Here is a 15,620-nt window from a genome sequence, read left to right on the forward strand (position 1 = left end):
CGCAACAGGTAGTCAGTGGGCCACATTTACTCAAGGTTTAGACTCTTCTTTGATTCCCAGAGGGCAAATAGTATAGAGAGATGGAAGGGTGTTTGGCAACAAAGAGTTTGGAGCAGTTTAGAAATGAACGTGTCATCTGAATAAGATCTCAAGAAGCAAAGGAACAAATAATAGTAGCTGACTTGAGTAAAGCTTTTAAAGTTTACAAAGCTCTTTGCATATATTCTTATGATTTGCCCACAGTTTAACAATTAATAATATTAGCTCAACACATATAAACCTGCCCTCAATATCATTCAAGATCACAGAGAAAATAACAGTATTTTAGATTTGATTGCATTAATTCAAAGCTTCTGCTACTTGGTACACCTTTCTTTAGATCATTCATCTCTAATTTATAGCTTACTGTACCTTATCTGGAGGTCCTCATCCAACATAACTTGTGATACTCTTGGTTCTTCCCTTTTACTGAAGCCGTGCCCCCATGTAATTGTATTACACACAACCTACTGGGCTCCATCTGCTAAAGACCATTTCTAATCCAGCAATGGGCATGGCATTATATCATGCAACCACGTTTGCTCATCGCAATACAGTGCCCCTAGAGATGTCTGTCGCATCTTGCGACATTGCCTTTCTATCTGTGCCACACGTTTCAGAGGAGCATATGGGCCCTCCGCATCTCTACTCAGCAGGACTCTCGCCCTTATTCTATCTCTGACAGCTTTTTGTGGCAGGATCATACATATTATTTATTTTCACTCTCAGCATCAGGTAGGCTCATTATTCCAGATACTGAATGTTCTGGGATCCTGCAGCCTGTGTGGATTCTATGTCATGATCCTTTATTTTTTGCTTCTTAAGCTGGATCCAAGGCTGATTTTCCCACCAAAATACACTTCATCCTAGGACACTGACTTCTGCCAATTATTTGCCCAAACATTAACAATCCTTGGGTTGGGAAGGCCATTTGGATAACAATACACTCTTTTCAAAAATCTTTTTTTCCCTTTTTACCGCAAGCATAACAATTTTCTCTTGTTTTCCTCCATATTCATTAATAACCCAATTATTATTTGTCCCCTGCACTTATTTATTTTACATATTTGCCTAAACCTCTATTTAACCTTCTGCTACATGGTTGCCAAAAAAATTTAACCCCTCGGCTTGTCCCCAACCATTTCCTCTCTAGGCTTGTGCCTCATTGCAGCCTGACAAAATGTGTTACAAGGTGTCTCTTTCCTCAGTTTGGCTGCAGCTGTTATCTTCCCTCACTCCCCAGTGTTTCTGGCAGCACTCTGTCAAGTGCTCTGAAAGTGTCTTCCATTTTCTGTGAGTCTACCATAAGTAAGGTTCCTTTCCAAACTGCCTTCCCAAATCCCCAGTTTTCAGCCTCAGTACTCAAAATAAAATGCATCCCTCCTTCCCCTAGTCATTACATACTGACAGTAAATGGGAAAGCATCAGGGGTTTGGAGCCTTTCATGCTTTGTACTAGTGAAGGTTGGTTGGAAGCATGAGAATTCAGTGAAGATACAAAAAGAGGTTTGCAACTGTTCCTCGTTTCAACTCTTCTCATCAGCTGTTCCACAGAGAGAAGTCTTGGCAAGGGCGGCAGGAAGAGTTAGTTATTCCCTCCACTCCCCAAATCAAATGGTCATAACTGTCCAATTACTTAGCAGAAGTTAATGTCAAAGAGGTCTCAGATATGGGAGTCACTGAGAGCTTTTTTGGTTTATTTTGTGAGTGTGGCAACTTCCCATTCCTTTCTAAAGAAGAGAGGTTTCAGTTTGAACATATTCTATCTTCTACCTCATCTCTTTCTTTTCAGAAAACTGAATGCCTTCTGACTTAGGGTTCATTTTCCAGGAAGGAGCTCTAATTACATGCAGTAGTTGACATAACAACCTAAAACCATCTCTATATTTTAACACCCCATTACCCTCTGTCAGCCTTTGCTTAGGAAACCAAGAAAAATGAAAACATTTTTATGTTTCCACAGGTCTGAGTTGAGGGTCTTATTCAAGGCAATGTAAGAAAAATGTTTTTGACTACAAAAGTAGATAAATTGAGAATGTTATACCTGCAAGGCCACTCTATTGAATGGGAAGGGAAAGAAGTATAATCAAATTAAATAATCAATTTCATTTCTCTGCAGATTCCCCTAGACCTGAAAAGAGAGAGACTAAATGTCCCATTCCTGGATGTGATGGCACAGGGCATGTGACTGGACTCTATCCACATCACCGCAGTCTCTCAGGCTGCCCTCATAAAGTCAGAGTGCCCCTAGAAAGTGAGTACTTGCTTTCAGTGCAAAGTGGCTTCCTCTTCAGGATGGCACCTGAATATAATCAGCTTCATTTTCCTAGTGGGCAATTTGGAACAATCAATGTACAATTCCCTCTCAATCTGTAGCAAAAGAGTATTTATTTGGTTGCATGACCACCCAACCCTTGTGACCTGGTATGGAAGCCATTTGCTAACTGTATTCAAAGTAACTGTAATGCTGCTGCTTAATCGCAGCTGATAATAAAAAGCAAATGTCAGGAAGCAGCAGACACATGAGGATGTTGCCCTGAAACAGTCTTTCCTATACAATTGGAGTGCAAGGACCAGTATAAAATCATATATTCAAAGTAAGAAGGGATCTTATAGTTCATCATCCCCAACCCCCTCATTTTACAAAGAAGGAAACTGAGACCTAGAAAGGTTGAGTGACTTGCCTATGGTCACATGGGTAGTAAAAGGCAGAGTACTGAACCCAGGTATTCTGATTCCAAATCCCACACTGCACTGTACTACAATGCTTCCCAAACCTTTGTTTTTTCTCATGGCTTCCCATGGCATGAAGCAATGGCATGCAATTAGCTCAAAATGTAAGAATAAATGAGTCCGAATTTTATCACAATAACCAAACATCTTACTCAATCCCTTGTGGCTTACCTGCTTATAATCATAATGTAGCCAGTTATGGGTTGAATTCTCCCCTATTGAAACATATTTATCGTAACACCTGTTGAGCTGCACAGGCTGCTGTGGTTGGAATGCCTCAACATCATTAATGTTCTTAAAAGCAAGATTTTGCAAATCACCACACATCTAATCAGCTCAGTACTGTCCTGCTGGATTATCAGTTCCTCAAAATGATTATCTGATTGTTCACTCAACCACGTTCTTCTGCCAGTAACCAAATAGCAGGAGGGAAAACTGTACAAAGAATCAAAATGATATCACTTATGATATGAAGAGGACTGCATCCAGAATTTCAATCTGGGAAGAAAGGGAAAGAATACTGTTTGAGCAAGTACAATTCCAAATGTGGAAAAATAAACTTCTGAGCATCAAGAATTACATCAAATACATAAGGGGGAAAATCCCAGAAGGTTCTTTAAGATTTTCTGTTACCAGCAGCAGCAGCAACAAAAACTGGTTCAGGAATATTAAGATGCCAGGAAAACGCAAATGTTTCCTTTCCAGAAAACTTGAAATCCTCTAAAGTTTACCTGTTTTATTTAAATATATTTTTCCTAATGTAACTGGAAGAAGAGTGAGAATATATGCATATATGTGATTGTATGCACTTTTAATACGTAACTGAGAAATAAATGTGTGAGTGCATCTAATTTGTAGAATAAATTGCCAATTTTTTTAATGTTTTATGCTTAGTTCTTGCCATGCATGAAAATGTGCTCAAGTGTCCCACTCCTGGATGCACAGGAAGAGGCCATGTCAACAGTAATCGCAACACACATAGAAGGTAATCCCAATTAGTTGTTCTTCCTTTTAAAATAAACAGGCAAGAGGGAATCAGTGCTGATACATTGAATTCAAAGTTGTCAGCTAACAACACAATATTACAGCATTGTGCTACAACTTCAGTTTCTATCTGAAATATACCAATATGTTTCTTAATATCCATATAAATTATGAAACTCACGGTGTAAATCCCCTTCCTATGAATTGTCATATTGACAACTATCACCTCATTACAGATCAAAATGCGTTTGCTCTCTTTCTGAGATTGGTGGTGGAGTTGTATATATACATACAGATGGCTGTCTAAATACTGAATTTTATGTATGCACTGGAGCCACACTCTTACACTATTTGCTATGGAAAAATAATGGGTGGGTGAGCCTTGAATTGCATCCGATAAGCACTAGGAGCACTGCCAAAAGGATCTCCTTATGAGGTGCTTTTTGCCTATAAAGCAGATCCATGGCAGATGCCTATGACAGTATTATCTTGAAACTTCAATTTACATAGATAAATATATACATGTCTACCTCCATAGAGTTACATATATAAGTAATTTTATGCAAATGCTAGTACTTCTTTCTCAATATAATTCATACTTGACAAAGCAGATATGACCATGGTTCAGTGTGCCATATTCATAACTCTTACAGTAACAACTGAGAGGACTTCACATTCTACACACTCTTCTTTCAGGGCGAGACATAAAACCAAGTCCCTGAAACTCTGTTAGAGATCCCAAATAAAAATTCAGGGTAGTAACTCTACGGGTCTAATCAAATTACAATTTGAGTAATTTCATTCTTTTTACCCCCAAATCCAGACAGTGTCAGTTGTGTACAGCTGAATTGTTCCACCCTCTCCCCCCTCCCAATTAAATAGCTTTTTGATGCTAAAACACACTGTTAGCTGTCAGCTATTGTTTTCCTCTGAGATGGATGAACATAGTTGACAATGTAGTTTGCAAAATGCTTTGGGACTCTTTGGGATGAGAATGGTGCTATGTGAACTATTACTATAACTTAACTATTTATTGTCTGCCAAGTATGTGAGAGGCACATGTAAGTGCAAGGAACCGTTATTATTTTAACTCAAACCCTGCCACTTCTTTTTAAAACAGTCTTTCTGGTTGTCCAATTGCTGCAGCTGAAAAATTGGCAATGTCCCAGGATAAAAATCAGCTTGACTCTCCCAAAACCGGGCAGTGTCCTGACCAGGTTCACAGGTATGAACCTCACATGATATTCCTGACACTCTATTTTGTGTAATTGATCTTATACTTCAGGGTCTCTTTCATCCATCACATACCAGTCTTAAATGGTTTGCCCTCAACCATCAGCTATCAATAAGTATCTCTGTATGGTGAGGCCATTAGAAAGACTGGGCAGGTTAAACCATATTATGGATTATATTATCTAGATCCTTCATAACTGTAACAACCAATTCACAGATAATTCTAACATAATGAATGGATCAAAATGGAACAGAATATATGACATTAGCCTGTATCTGTCATAGTTCTGGAACATGCCACTAACTTTAAATGATCCCATGTTTGAAATCAATGTTAGCCATCTGAAATCTTTCATGTGGTACAGGGACTTAAGTAGCCCAGCCACACCTACAAAAAAAATCATACAATCATTTATTTTTAATTTTCTTTCAAATTCTGTTCCATCCATGTAGATAGATTATTTCATAACACTAATATAACCAATACAAAAACTGCTCTTACTGAACCATTATCTTCTAATTAAAAGACTGTCATGTGGTCAGTTAGGTATTTTAGGTATTTATAGAAACACAAGTATTATAGCACCAGACTGAGAAGTTTTGATGACCTTACATAATGACAAGAGCATTATGTTTATGTGGACAAAAATTAGGTTCAGTGTAAAAGGAGATGAACCAGTTCCTATTACTTTAAAGAATAAGACACATGGAGTAAAAGCCAAGAATATGCATTCTTCAACTCATACCACAGTTTCTCATAGTTAGTCAGTCAACAAGCCTTTAAGTGGTTGATATGTGCCAGGCTCTGTGCTAAAAGCTGGGGTACTGTGCTATGCCTCATCCCCAATGACTCCCATAAGCCCTGGAACATCCTACTCCCATTTGAACCAAAATAATAACCCAACGCTTCAACCCTCCCAGAACACTGTTCTGTTTGTTGGAACTACCCAACTTGGGTGCTCTTGACAGAATATAGAAGATATAAAATTCCCCCCAGAATGTATTTTTGTACAGAACATATTTTCTTTTGACCCTTTTGTGCCAAATAGTTATTTACTATATAGGCTAAAATTGGCATTGTAATCATTGAATCACTTTCATGAAACATTATAGATCATGAATTACTAAATGTAAGTGAAATATTAAACAGGGAAGTGGACCAGTATTCTAAATGCAGTCTCTGATCTGATGAAATAATATACTTACCTGAATAGCTCAATGGTTTCATTGTCTCTTTCATTAAATAAAACAGTATATATGCAGCTATTTTATAAATATGTTTGTATATTTATATATTACACATTTTATATATGCATATAACATATGCAATAAACATATATCTTTACATATACATATCTGTATATCTCTACATGCAGAAATAAGGTTGTTACCCAAAACTTTTCTGTGACTAATAGAATACCATTTAAAATTCCTTATAAGGCAATAAGACAGAAATGTTACTCAGAAATTTTTAGGTCACAAGCAAATATACTACGAACCAAATTTGAGGAAGCGTTTACATTTGACATTATGATGGGCAGTCATGGTTGAGAGGAAAATAATAGAGGACAATTCCCATTTGCTATTTTTCCATTGTCAAATTCCAAAATCAATATTGCTGTCCATGGACCTTTATCATTCTCTCACCACAAAATGAATCAGTCATTCTCCTCCTTTGGACTAACTATGCTACTACCCTATCTTGACTTTGAGCCTCTTTGCCACCCCTAGGGTACAAAAAGCTCAACCTCAGGTGCTTTGCACAGAGGTATGAGGGATCACTGCAGGCCAGAAGTGACAAACATGGTCCACAACACTATCGAGTGTGGTGGGAACTAGATTAAAATGTAGATACTGTATATGGTTTAGTGGCCCCCATTTTTATTTGATTTTGATACCACTGCTTTAGGTTACAGCCTTGTTATAAACTTCAATATCCCAGAGAAACAACTTTTTCTCAGAACTCTTGGCCTAGGGATTCCTTCTTCCTATAAACCTAATCTTGTAACACCAGTGGCTAAAGTTGCTGAGACATTGACCTGGATCACTAAACTTATGTCATACCATAAATTCAAAACTCTACTGCTGTCAATCATTAACCTATCATTTCTCTTCTGCTGCCACCGCTGTTGTTGGATCCCTTGATTTTAATACATTTACATAGCATAGAAGAAAGAAAATTGGAGATAGAGCCAGTAGAGAACTGGATTTTAATCTAGCCTCTGACATTTGCTAAATCTGTGACCTTGAGCAAGTCACTTAGTTTCTCTAAGACTCATTTTCCTCAGCCGTAAAATGGAATAATACCTACCTCATAGGGGTGTCGTGAGGATCAATGAAAAAAACATATGAAAATTCAATATAAATGTCAGTTATTTTTATACTACTCCCCCTTTTCCTTTTCCCTGTCTGTCCTAATACCATCAGGCTTAGTCAACTTTGTCCAAGATAGTTATTCATAAGGGAAAAGAGCACGTAAAGTCAGAAATAATACCAAGCTAAGACAAAAATATTTTTCCACTGCACAACACTGCTTCTCATAGTTTCATCTTCAATGATGCTTATGTCCCCTTACTCTTGCATCATACTCCCATTTTATCCAAAACAAAAATGCTTTTGTCTCCCCAGCTTACTCCTCCAGACTGACCAAGAGGGGTACCTTTGAAAGCTCATCAATACACACTAGAATCTCAGGCTTACTCAAAGTGATTCAGGAAGCCTACCAGTCACTGATAGACTTTCAGCATTTCAACCACTCTTTTCTTCTAAAACACTAACTACCCCTTTCCTGACCTAAGTCGAGTGCAAGGTGAATGACACCTCCTAAAAGATACTATTAGTTTTTTTCATCTCTTAGAAAAAGGATAATCCATCTATCACCTGATTCAGCCCCAACTTTCATATGTCATTTTATTCTCTCCTACAAAAAAATCACTATACTTATACACCAGACATCTAGGTAAATAGTTCCTGCTGTCTTAATATCCCTCACTAATAGGACCGATACACCTCACCTGTACATTAACAAAATATCATAACTTGTAGTTACTATAGTACCTCTCTCCAAGAAGCTCAAAGTTATTAACAAATATTGTCTATGTGATCCTCACAATAATCCTCCTCTAAAATAACAGAGGCATGATTATTCCCATCACAGAGATAGGAGAGAGTCAGAGTATGGCTTCACCATGGTCACTGAGCAAAGAAGACATAGAACTCTGATGTTCTGAGTTCTACCAACATGTGTTGCTATCATAGCTCTTTGTTCTGTCTGATGCACTCTGTGGGTATTAAGTAAATACCTATGAGCTTACTGACTCTATGATATGTCTGCCCACTTTCTTTCCAGGTGCTGATATTTATATTTTCATCTTTCAATCTGTTCTCTGACTTCTCCACTCTTCCCCTTCTGTCTTTCCAGGACGAGCCTTGTGAAACAACTTGAGTTATCTCAGTTCAGTTTCCGATCATCACAAACAGTCACATCTCCCAGAGCTACAATGACAAAAGAACAAGAGAAGTTTGGAAAAGTTCCATTTGATTATGCCAGCTTTGATGCTCAGGTTTTCGGAAAACGCACAACAGTTCCGACAATACAAGGACAAACCCCCCCTCAGCTTCCTGAATGTAAGCTTCAAATTCTAACACTGATTGAAACTATATAAATTTCTAATTAGAGGAATGCGGGAAAGGGGAGAAAAAAATAATTCTGGATTCTTTTAAGTGAAAAAAGATTAATCAGGTATAATACAGGTGAAACTTGAGTTCCTAAACAAATGAATGCAGAGGTATCATGGAATTAGGAATAGAGACCGATTTTATTTGTAAATTAATAGATTTATAGCATGTTAGAGTTAGAAGGGACCTGAAAGATCAGTTCATAGGGTGTTAGATGAAGAGTGAGAAGAAACCTAAGAGATTATTTTATATTTTACAGAGGAGGAAACTGAAGCCCAAAGAACTCAAGTGACTTGACTAAGGTCGTTAAGCTTGCTATTAGCAGAACTGGGACTCAAACCCAAGTCTCTGACTGCTAGGCCACTATACCTTTTTCTGTCACTATGTTTCTGTGTGATCTAAGAAAGTCCATTTAAGCTCTCTGAGCCTCAGTTCTCTCAGATATAAAAGGAGGGGGGCAGTTTTAGAGAATTCCTGTGGTCCCCCACTCTGGGACTGACATTAATAATTTTATTATTTGAGTATCTTGCATCCAGATGATGACAGCCTAAGTTTGGTGAGTATAAATATTTCTATAAACATTGTGCAAAGCTTTAGCCAAGATGCTATTATTGTGAAGTGAATAAAAGAAATTCTAAAGGATATTTATTATGCATCTGTCTGGAATTGGATTTGACAAATTATAGGCGTTAAGAGCTATTGTGATTCAGTCATTTTTATTTATATTGAAACCAAGGAAAAGAGACATGAATGTTGAATTGTTTATTTGAAATCCTACTTAAACCAGCAAAAACATTCAGATGATTAAAAGGTGAAAAAGAAAGGTTTGAAAAGACACAATTCCCAAGAATCAAATTTTTGTTGGGGAAATAATGTATGTATGAGACCATGGAAATGATGCTATAGAGAGTCTGAGACTCAGTTATAGGTGAATAAGATAACCTTGAGGTCCCTTCCAATTCTGAGATGATATAATTTCATGTTTATAAGCAAACAAGATTTAAAATAGAAACATTCTGAAATACATTCATGTTTCCTTTAATTTGGTGACACAACCATAGAGTGTAAAATAACTCAGAGTTCTCACAACAAAAATTATATATAGTTGTTTCCTTGATCCTTTCCTCTAAAGTTGTTCATACCCTTTAAAACACTCTAATACAAAAAGGTGAGACTCTAAACAAACATGTAAACAGATTTGTGCCTCTGGTGAGCTAGTCACAAGATAGGAAGCTATATAAGTACCCTTTAGGATCATTCACCAGAACTTAAATTTGCTGTACTTGACTTATGTGATCATCTTGGTCTAAAGTACAAAGAGATGAATACCTGTTATTTTCTGAGAAGAGCATCCATTTCCTATAAGATGTGGGGGCCAGAAAACTAATATTCTGTAAGAATATATTACAATTCTTATAGGAGTTTAAGCTATAAAAGCTTAAAACTGTGCTGAATCTTTTGGGAAACCCTTTGTAGGAGAAAATTTCATTCTGAGAGTTCAGCTATCTTGACTTGCAAAAAAAAGCCACTGTTTAAACTACTCTGCATAAACAAATACATACCAGTCATGTCAGCAAAAATATATTTGCAAGTTACAAAATAGCCATAACACCCTTAATAGAAACTTCAGTGTGAGTGGCCTCCAGGAGAAGGTTTACTAAATTCATTTTTGAGGCAAAGGATTTATTCTATTTAATAATATAAATTGGAAAATATTATAAAATGATGACCTGGTATCAGATTCTAATAATGATAACAACAAATAGCTAGTACTTACATAGCACTTCAAGGTTTGCAAAATGCTTTTTGTATGTTATCTCAAGTGAGATAACAATAAAACTTTACATAACATATTAAAGTTTACAAAGTATTTAATATACATTTTATACATTTTCTCATTTGAAGAAGTTAGAATAAACAATATAACTATGCTTTTCCATATTTTGTTGTATATTATAAATACATATTCCTGTTTTAACAGACACGCAATAGTCAGATTTGCTTTGCACGATTCTGCCTCCTTTATGATTAAGGCCTGTATTAATCATTGCTGATGTTTTACTTTTTATTTTAATAAAAAATAAAGTTGTCAGGTTTTCTAAAAGAAAGATCTATTTATTATTTGCTGCATTGTGAATATTATATTTCCCTCATTACACATAATATAAATATCTCAAAACATGGAAAATACATTTACTTCTCTTTTTTTATTTACAAATAAGAAATGTTATTTGTAAAGAGCTGAAATATGAAACCAGCACTCAGTGTTGATAACTGAAATGCATTTCTATTCACCTTGAAAACCTTTCCCTGTGTCCTTAATTCACCCTACTTTATATGAATTTTCAGTGTGCCAGCTCCTGAAAGACCCCATCAATGCTTCATATCCACCTAGTGGAACTAAGGCCAATTTTAACTCTGAATCCTTTTACTGGTTTAAGAGGGGAAAATGCAAACATTGAAATTATCTCTTAATTTTCATTTTTATCTGCTAAATTATTATGAATAATTATGTGAGCCAGAAACAAAATATTTTGCTTTAACTGAAACTATGTTCTTTGAATCTTAGGCATATAAGTTATAAGCCTTTCTATCATTCCTTATGAATTTTGCTGGGATGGTGTTTTTTTTTTCAAAATATTTCACAATGAATGGTGCCAGTGCACCTGCCCTACTAATGGTATAGAGTTTTTGTAAGACAAAAAAAAAGGAAGATGAAGAAGGGTAAATACTGAAATATTAATATAAGAGGAGTTTTTTTTTCAGCAATCAGATAATTTGATCCTTGGACCTCTGTTAAAGGGAAGCTTAGTAACCTGTATTTAACATACAGATGGAAAAATGGACTGTGTTTTAATTTATTCTTCACACATTTTAATGTACAAAATTACCACCTGAAAAACAAATCTATTTAATGACTAAAAACACATACATGCAATGGCTAATCAAATCTCTCTTCAACAGCAAAGCATTTTTCAAATCCAGTGAAACTTTCCAATCGACTGCCTAGTGCTAGCGCCCACACACAGAGCCCTTGCCGTGCCAGCTCTTATAGCTACGGTCAATGTAGTGAAGACACCCACATGGCAGCAGCTGCTGCTATCCTGAACCTTTCCACCCGCTGCAGGGAAGCAGCAGAGATCCTCTCCAACAAACCACAGAGTCTGTCTGCCAAGGTAGGGTAGTCCAAGAACCTGGAGGGTGTGCTAGCGACTGAACTGTGAGAATAAACTGCCTTTCATGTTCGCAACCACATTCAAAACATCCCCTACCTCCCCCTCAAAAAAAGACTTTTCTCCTTGCGTGATCTTTTCTAGAGATTCAGAGGAAAAAAAAACATAATGAGGTACCTGAATGGTTCAATTGAAAAAGAAGAATAAATGTATAGTTCTGCTTTGACCCTTAGCACTGGGTCTGAAGGAAAAAACTAAGGGAATAGGGGATGGAAAGGTGGGAAGAGAGAGGGAGGAGTTAGCCAGATTTCAAAATTGGTTTGGAGGGGGAGGGGGAGAGGAAAATGAAAGGAGAGTTGATGTTTAAAATCTTTCAATTGTTTATTTTTTTTTTCTGTCTGAAAAATCTGTGACCACAAGAGATGGCTGTGCTAAGAAAGTGAGACTCGTAAAAAGATTTCACAGATATTACTCAAGTGATTCAATCACTGTGTTACTTGGATATTTTATAGCATAAAATGGCTAGTTTGGACAGTTATGGTGAAGTGGATGGACACAATTTTAAAACCAGAGAGAAATGAAAGCCACGGCATTGGGTACAGAGATATTTTCCTGGCTTATGTAACATTTTACATGTGCCTTAGAATTTATGTTCTGTAAATGAATGAGTAGTTTGACCGGAAGCAAACTATAGTTCTGGACCATGGAAACTTATTGTGCCTCCAGAGCTTGGTAGCCGCCAGAAAATCCACATTTCCTCCAACAATATTGTTTGTCTAGCAACGAGGTGAATTATTAGGCAATCCAGAACACATTCATGTTCTAGGTAATGGTAGGAATATCAAACATTTCTTTACCTTTTGCAACTGGCAGGTTTATCATCTGAATGATCAGCTGACTATAACCAAATTTTGCAGGTAGCACACCAGCCATTTATTAATAAACTACTATGACCAGACTTCCAGTTATAAAATTGTGTCCTTCCACTTTACCAGAAATCTTCAAACCAGCAATTTTCTTCTACTGAAGGAAACATCTCACACTATCAGTTGAAGCAATAGCCACCTGTCTTTCGCCTTCCTTTGTATCTCCATATCTTACCACAGTACCTAGAGCATAGTAGGCACTTAATAGATGTTTATCGATTGATTGGCCAACAGGAATGAATATATTGTATTCTAGAAAATTTTTGAAAATTCTATAACTTGAATAATTAATACTTCAAGAATTCATGTTTCATCTTGTGTATTTAAACCTTCCTATGGAAACAGATTGTGACCTTAATCTATGGTATTCATTGGCATCAAGAGTTGCCATCCTTCCCCACCCCTCACTCCCATCTTTCATTCATTCAGCAAATATTTATTAAATAATATTAATTAGTATTAAATATGTATTAAAAACCTATTGGATGTCAGATATTGAGAATGTAAAGATAAACATGAAAGACTTTGCCTTCAAAGAACTTATATGGTATTGATTGAAAATAAGATAAACATATGAGTAAATACAAAATAGACACTAAGTGATTTCTGAGAGCAGGGCAGGGTATTAGCAACAAGGAGGCAGGGCAGCTACGAGATTGACTTCCTGTAGAAGGTAGCATCAGAGGTGAACCTTGAAGGAAACCAGGAAAACCTCCATTAGGCTGAGGTGAGGTGAGGAAGGAGTGCATTCCTATATTGGAAGTGCATTCCTATATTGGAAAGCAGTCACCTGTACAAAGGCAGAGAAATGGGAGATATTCTGGAATGTCATGTTCAGGAGATAGCATACAACCAAATTTGTCAGCAACTTCCAGAACAAGAAAAAGAGTAATTTGCCTTCTGATAAGGGGACTTTCCAACATTGCTGTGCTGATTCTCAGACATCAAAAATGCAATTCATTTCTGAAACCATTCTCAAAGTCCTTCCAGCTTGGTAGAACCTGCCAGGGCTTACCCTCTGCTTCAATGACAACTCAGAGGAAGCCTCAATAGCATGATGAAATAATGGAATAGGACTTTATTGGAAGGATGACTTAAATACTTATTTAATTTCTGTGAGATTCTTACAGGGGAAGATTTATGTGTTGGAAAGGAAATATTAGACAATGAGCCTGGCACTGAGATTATTAGAAACAGAACCTTTTTTTTAAGTACATGAAACTCTACCTGGTCATCTGCTTCCCAATGCCTGTGCCAGTCTTTCAGGAGACCATAGCGGCAGCTCAGTGCCACATAACATTTGACAGAAGAATCGGAATTAGTTTCTAGACGGAACTGAGCCAAGTTAGCCCCATGAAGACTCAGTGGCCAAAAACTGCACAAAAACAAATTTTAAGCAATAAGGCTTTTGAACAAAGGAAAGCACAATCTTTAAAAGTACAGCAGAAAATATCAAGCTGTAGTAATTCAAACTCATCCAGCAAATCTGAAGTCATTTTTGGTATGCTTCATATTTTTATATTATTATTTTGTATTATTTTATAACTATAGCTTTTCTTAATGTTTTCAATCCATGACTATCAATGTGCTTCTTCTTTAATACCACCACTAAAAATGTTAACACTTACAAAAATTACTAGAATGCTGCAGAATGAATACTTTCAATACAGTAGGATACAAGCTTCCTCATTCCTGAGAGTGGTTTCATATTTTTCCTCTGACCTTTAGATTCTCCTATTCCATCACGTACTAAATCCAAGCACTGAATCGTGTATGAATAACAGCCTTTAGCAGTACAAGCTAATCTCTTTTCAAAGTGCATTTCTGGTCAGAAAAGTGACTTTTCAATTGGCATCTTTTTAAAATCAAAGTGTTAGCTTCCTGTGTACTTCTTATTTCATTGTTGAAAAAGACAGTCATGGCAGCCTTAGAACTAGAAGTGAAATGTAGCATGCAAAGAGTATGAGGGACACTGTTGTCATGTCTCATCAAACACATTGTCAACCAAGTTTTAAATGCACAAGCCTGACAATTGATGATGATGATGTAAGAGACAGAAAGTGCACAGCTTGATTTTTAGGATGAGTTTGCAATGTTGGCAGATAGAAAACCCATCCTGTCCCCATGAAAATGTCTCATTCAACACGGTGGTTGTTAAGGGAGGATAAATATGGCACCCCACCATGTCACTTTCACAGAGTGCTTTCCTGGAGGCCCAATAACACATACAGAACTTTAATGACTTGCAAAATTCCATCCTTGTTTAATCTCATTTATCTGACAATGAAAAGGAAATTCATAACTTCTTTTAAAAATTTCCAGAAAAGAGCAGAAAAAAATCCAAGTCATTAACCTTGCAAGAGTTTGAGCAATCAGACAGTTCACAATATAGGCCAATTATGTTGTATCCTCTTCCACTTCTTAGCAATTCCTCTTTATGAAGTCAATTGATTTTCTACCAGCATAGATGGTTGGTTGTATGATCATTGCTATTATTCCACCAAAAGTTGAGGATCTTGAGTTCTAATCTTTAGTAATTAGGATGTTAAGATTAAGTAGATGTTACCCTTCTGAAAAAAAAAACTTTTTTGATGCATTAGAGAAAAAGAATCTATCGTATTGACTTGTTTCCAAGCATTCATTAAGTCCCTCCTAAATGCAAAGTACCATGCTAAGTAGTACAGATGCAAAAGCAAAACAGGAAACAATCCCTGCTCTTCAGAAGTTTTAAATTATATTTTAAGTATCTAGATTTGAGACACTATGCGAGTTTAGTTACAATCCTTGTGCAAAGGAGCTTATTGTCCAATACAGAAAAAAAAAAACAACCCCCATAGAAAGTGATCTTACCCTTC

General features: G+C 36.5%; 1 protein-coding gene across 4 annotated transcripts in view; it reads left to right on the forward strand.

Moving 5' to 3' along the window:
- Window positions 1-15,620, forward strand: part of ST18 (ST18 C2H2C-type zinc finger transcription factor) — a 421,429-nt gene that overhangs the window by 346,113 nt on the left and 59,696 nt on the right. For 3 of the 4 annotated variants that reach the window (XM_078153419.1, XM_078153420.1, XM_020992483.2), the window contains exons 9-13: window positions 2,158-2,292; window positions 3,666-3,756; window positions 4,876-4,980; window positions 8,410-8,615; window positions 11,631-11,842. In XM_078153419.1, coding sequence (XP_078009545.1) covers window positions 2,158-2,292; window positions 3,666-3,756; window positions 4,876-4,980; window positions 8,410-8,615; window positions 11,631-11,842 — 749 coding nt within the window. The remainder of the gene's footprint in view (window positions 1-2,157; window positions 2,293-3,665; window positions 3,757-4,875; window positions 4,981-8,409; window positions 8,616-11,630; window positions 11,843-15,620) is intronic. The other variant, XM_078153421.1, reaches the window with a different exon arrangement.

This window comes from Phascolarctos cinereus, unplaced genomic scaffold (genome assembly GCF_003287225.1).
Source record: "Phascolarctos cinereus isolate Bilbo 61053 unplaced genomic scaffold, phaCin_HiC Scaffold_4;HRSCAF=312, whole genome shotgun sequence".
NCBI lineage: Eukaryota > Metazoa > Chordata > Mammalia > Diprotodontia > Phascolarctidae > Phascolarctos > Phascolarctos cinereus.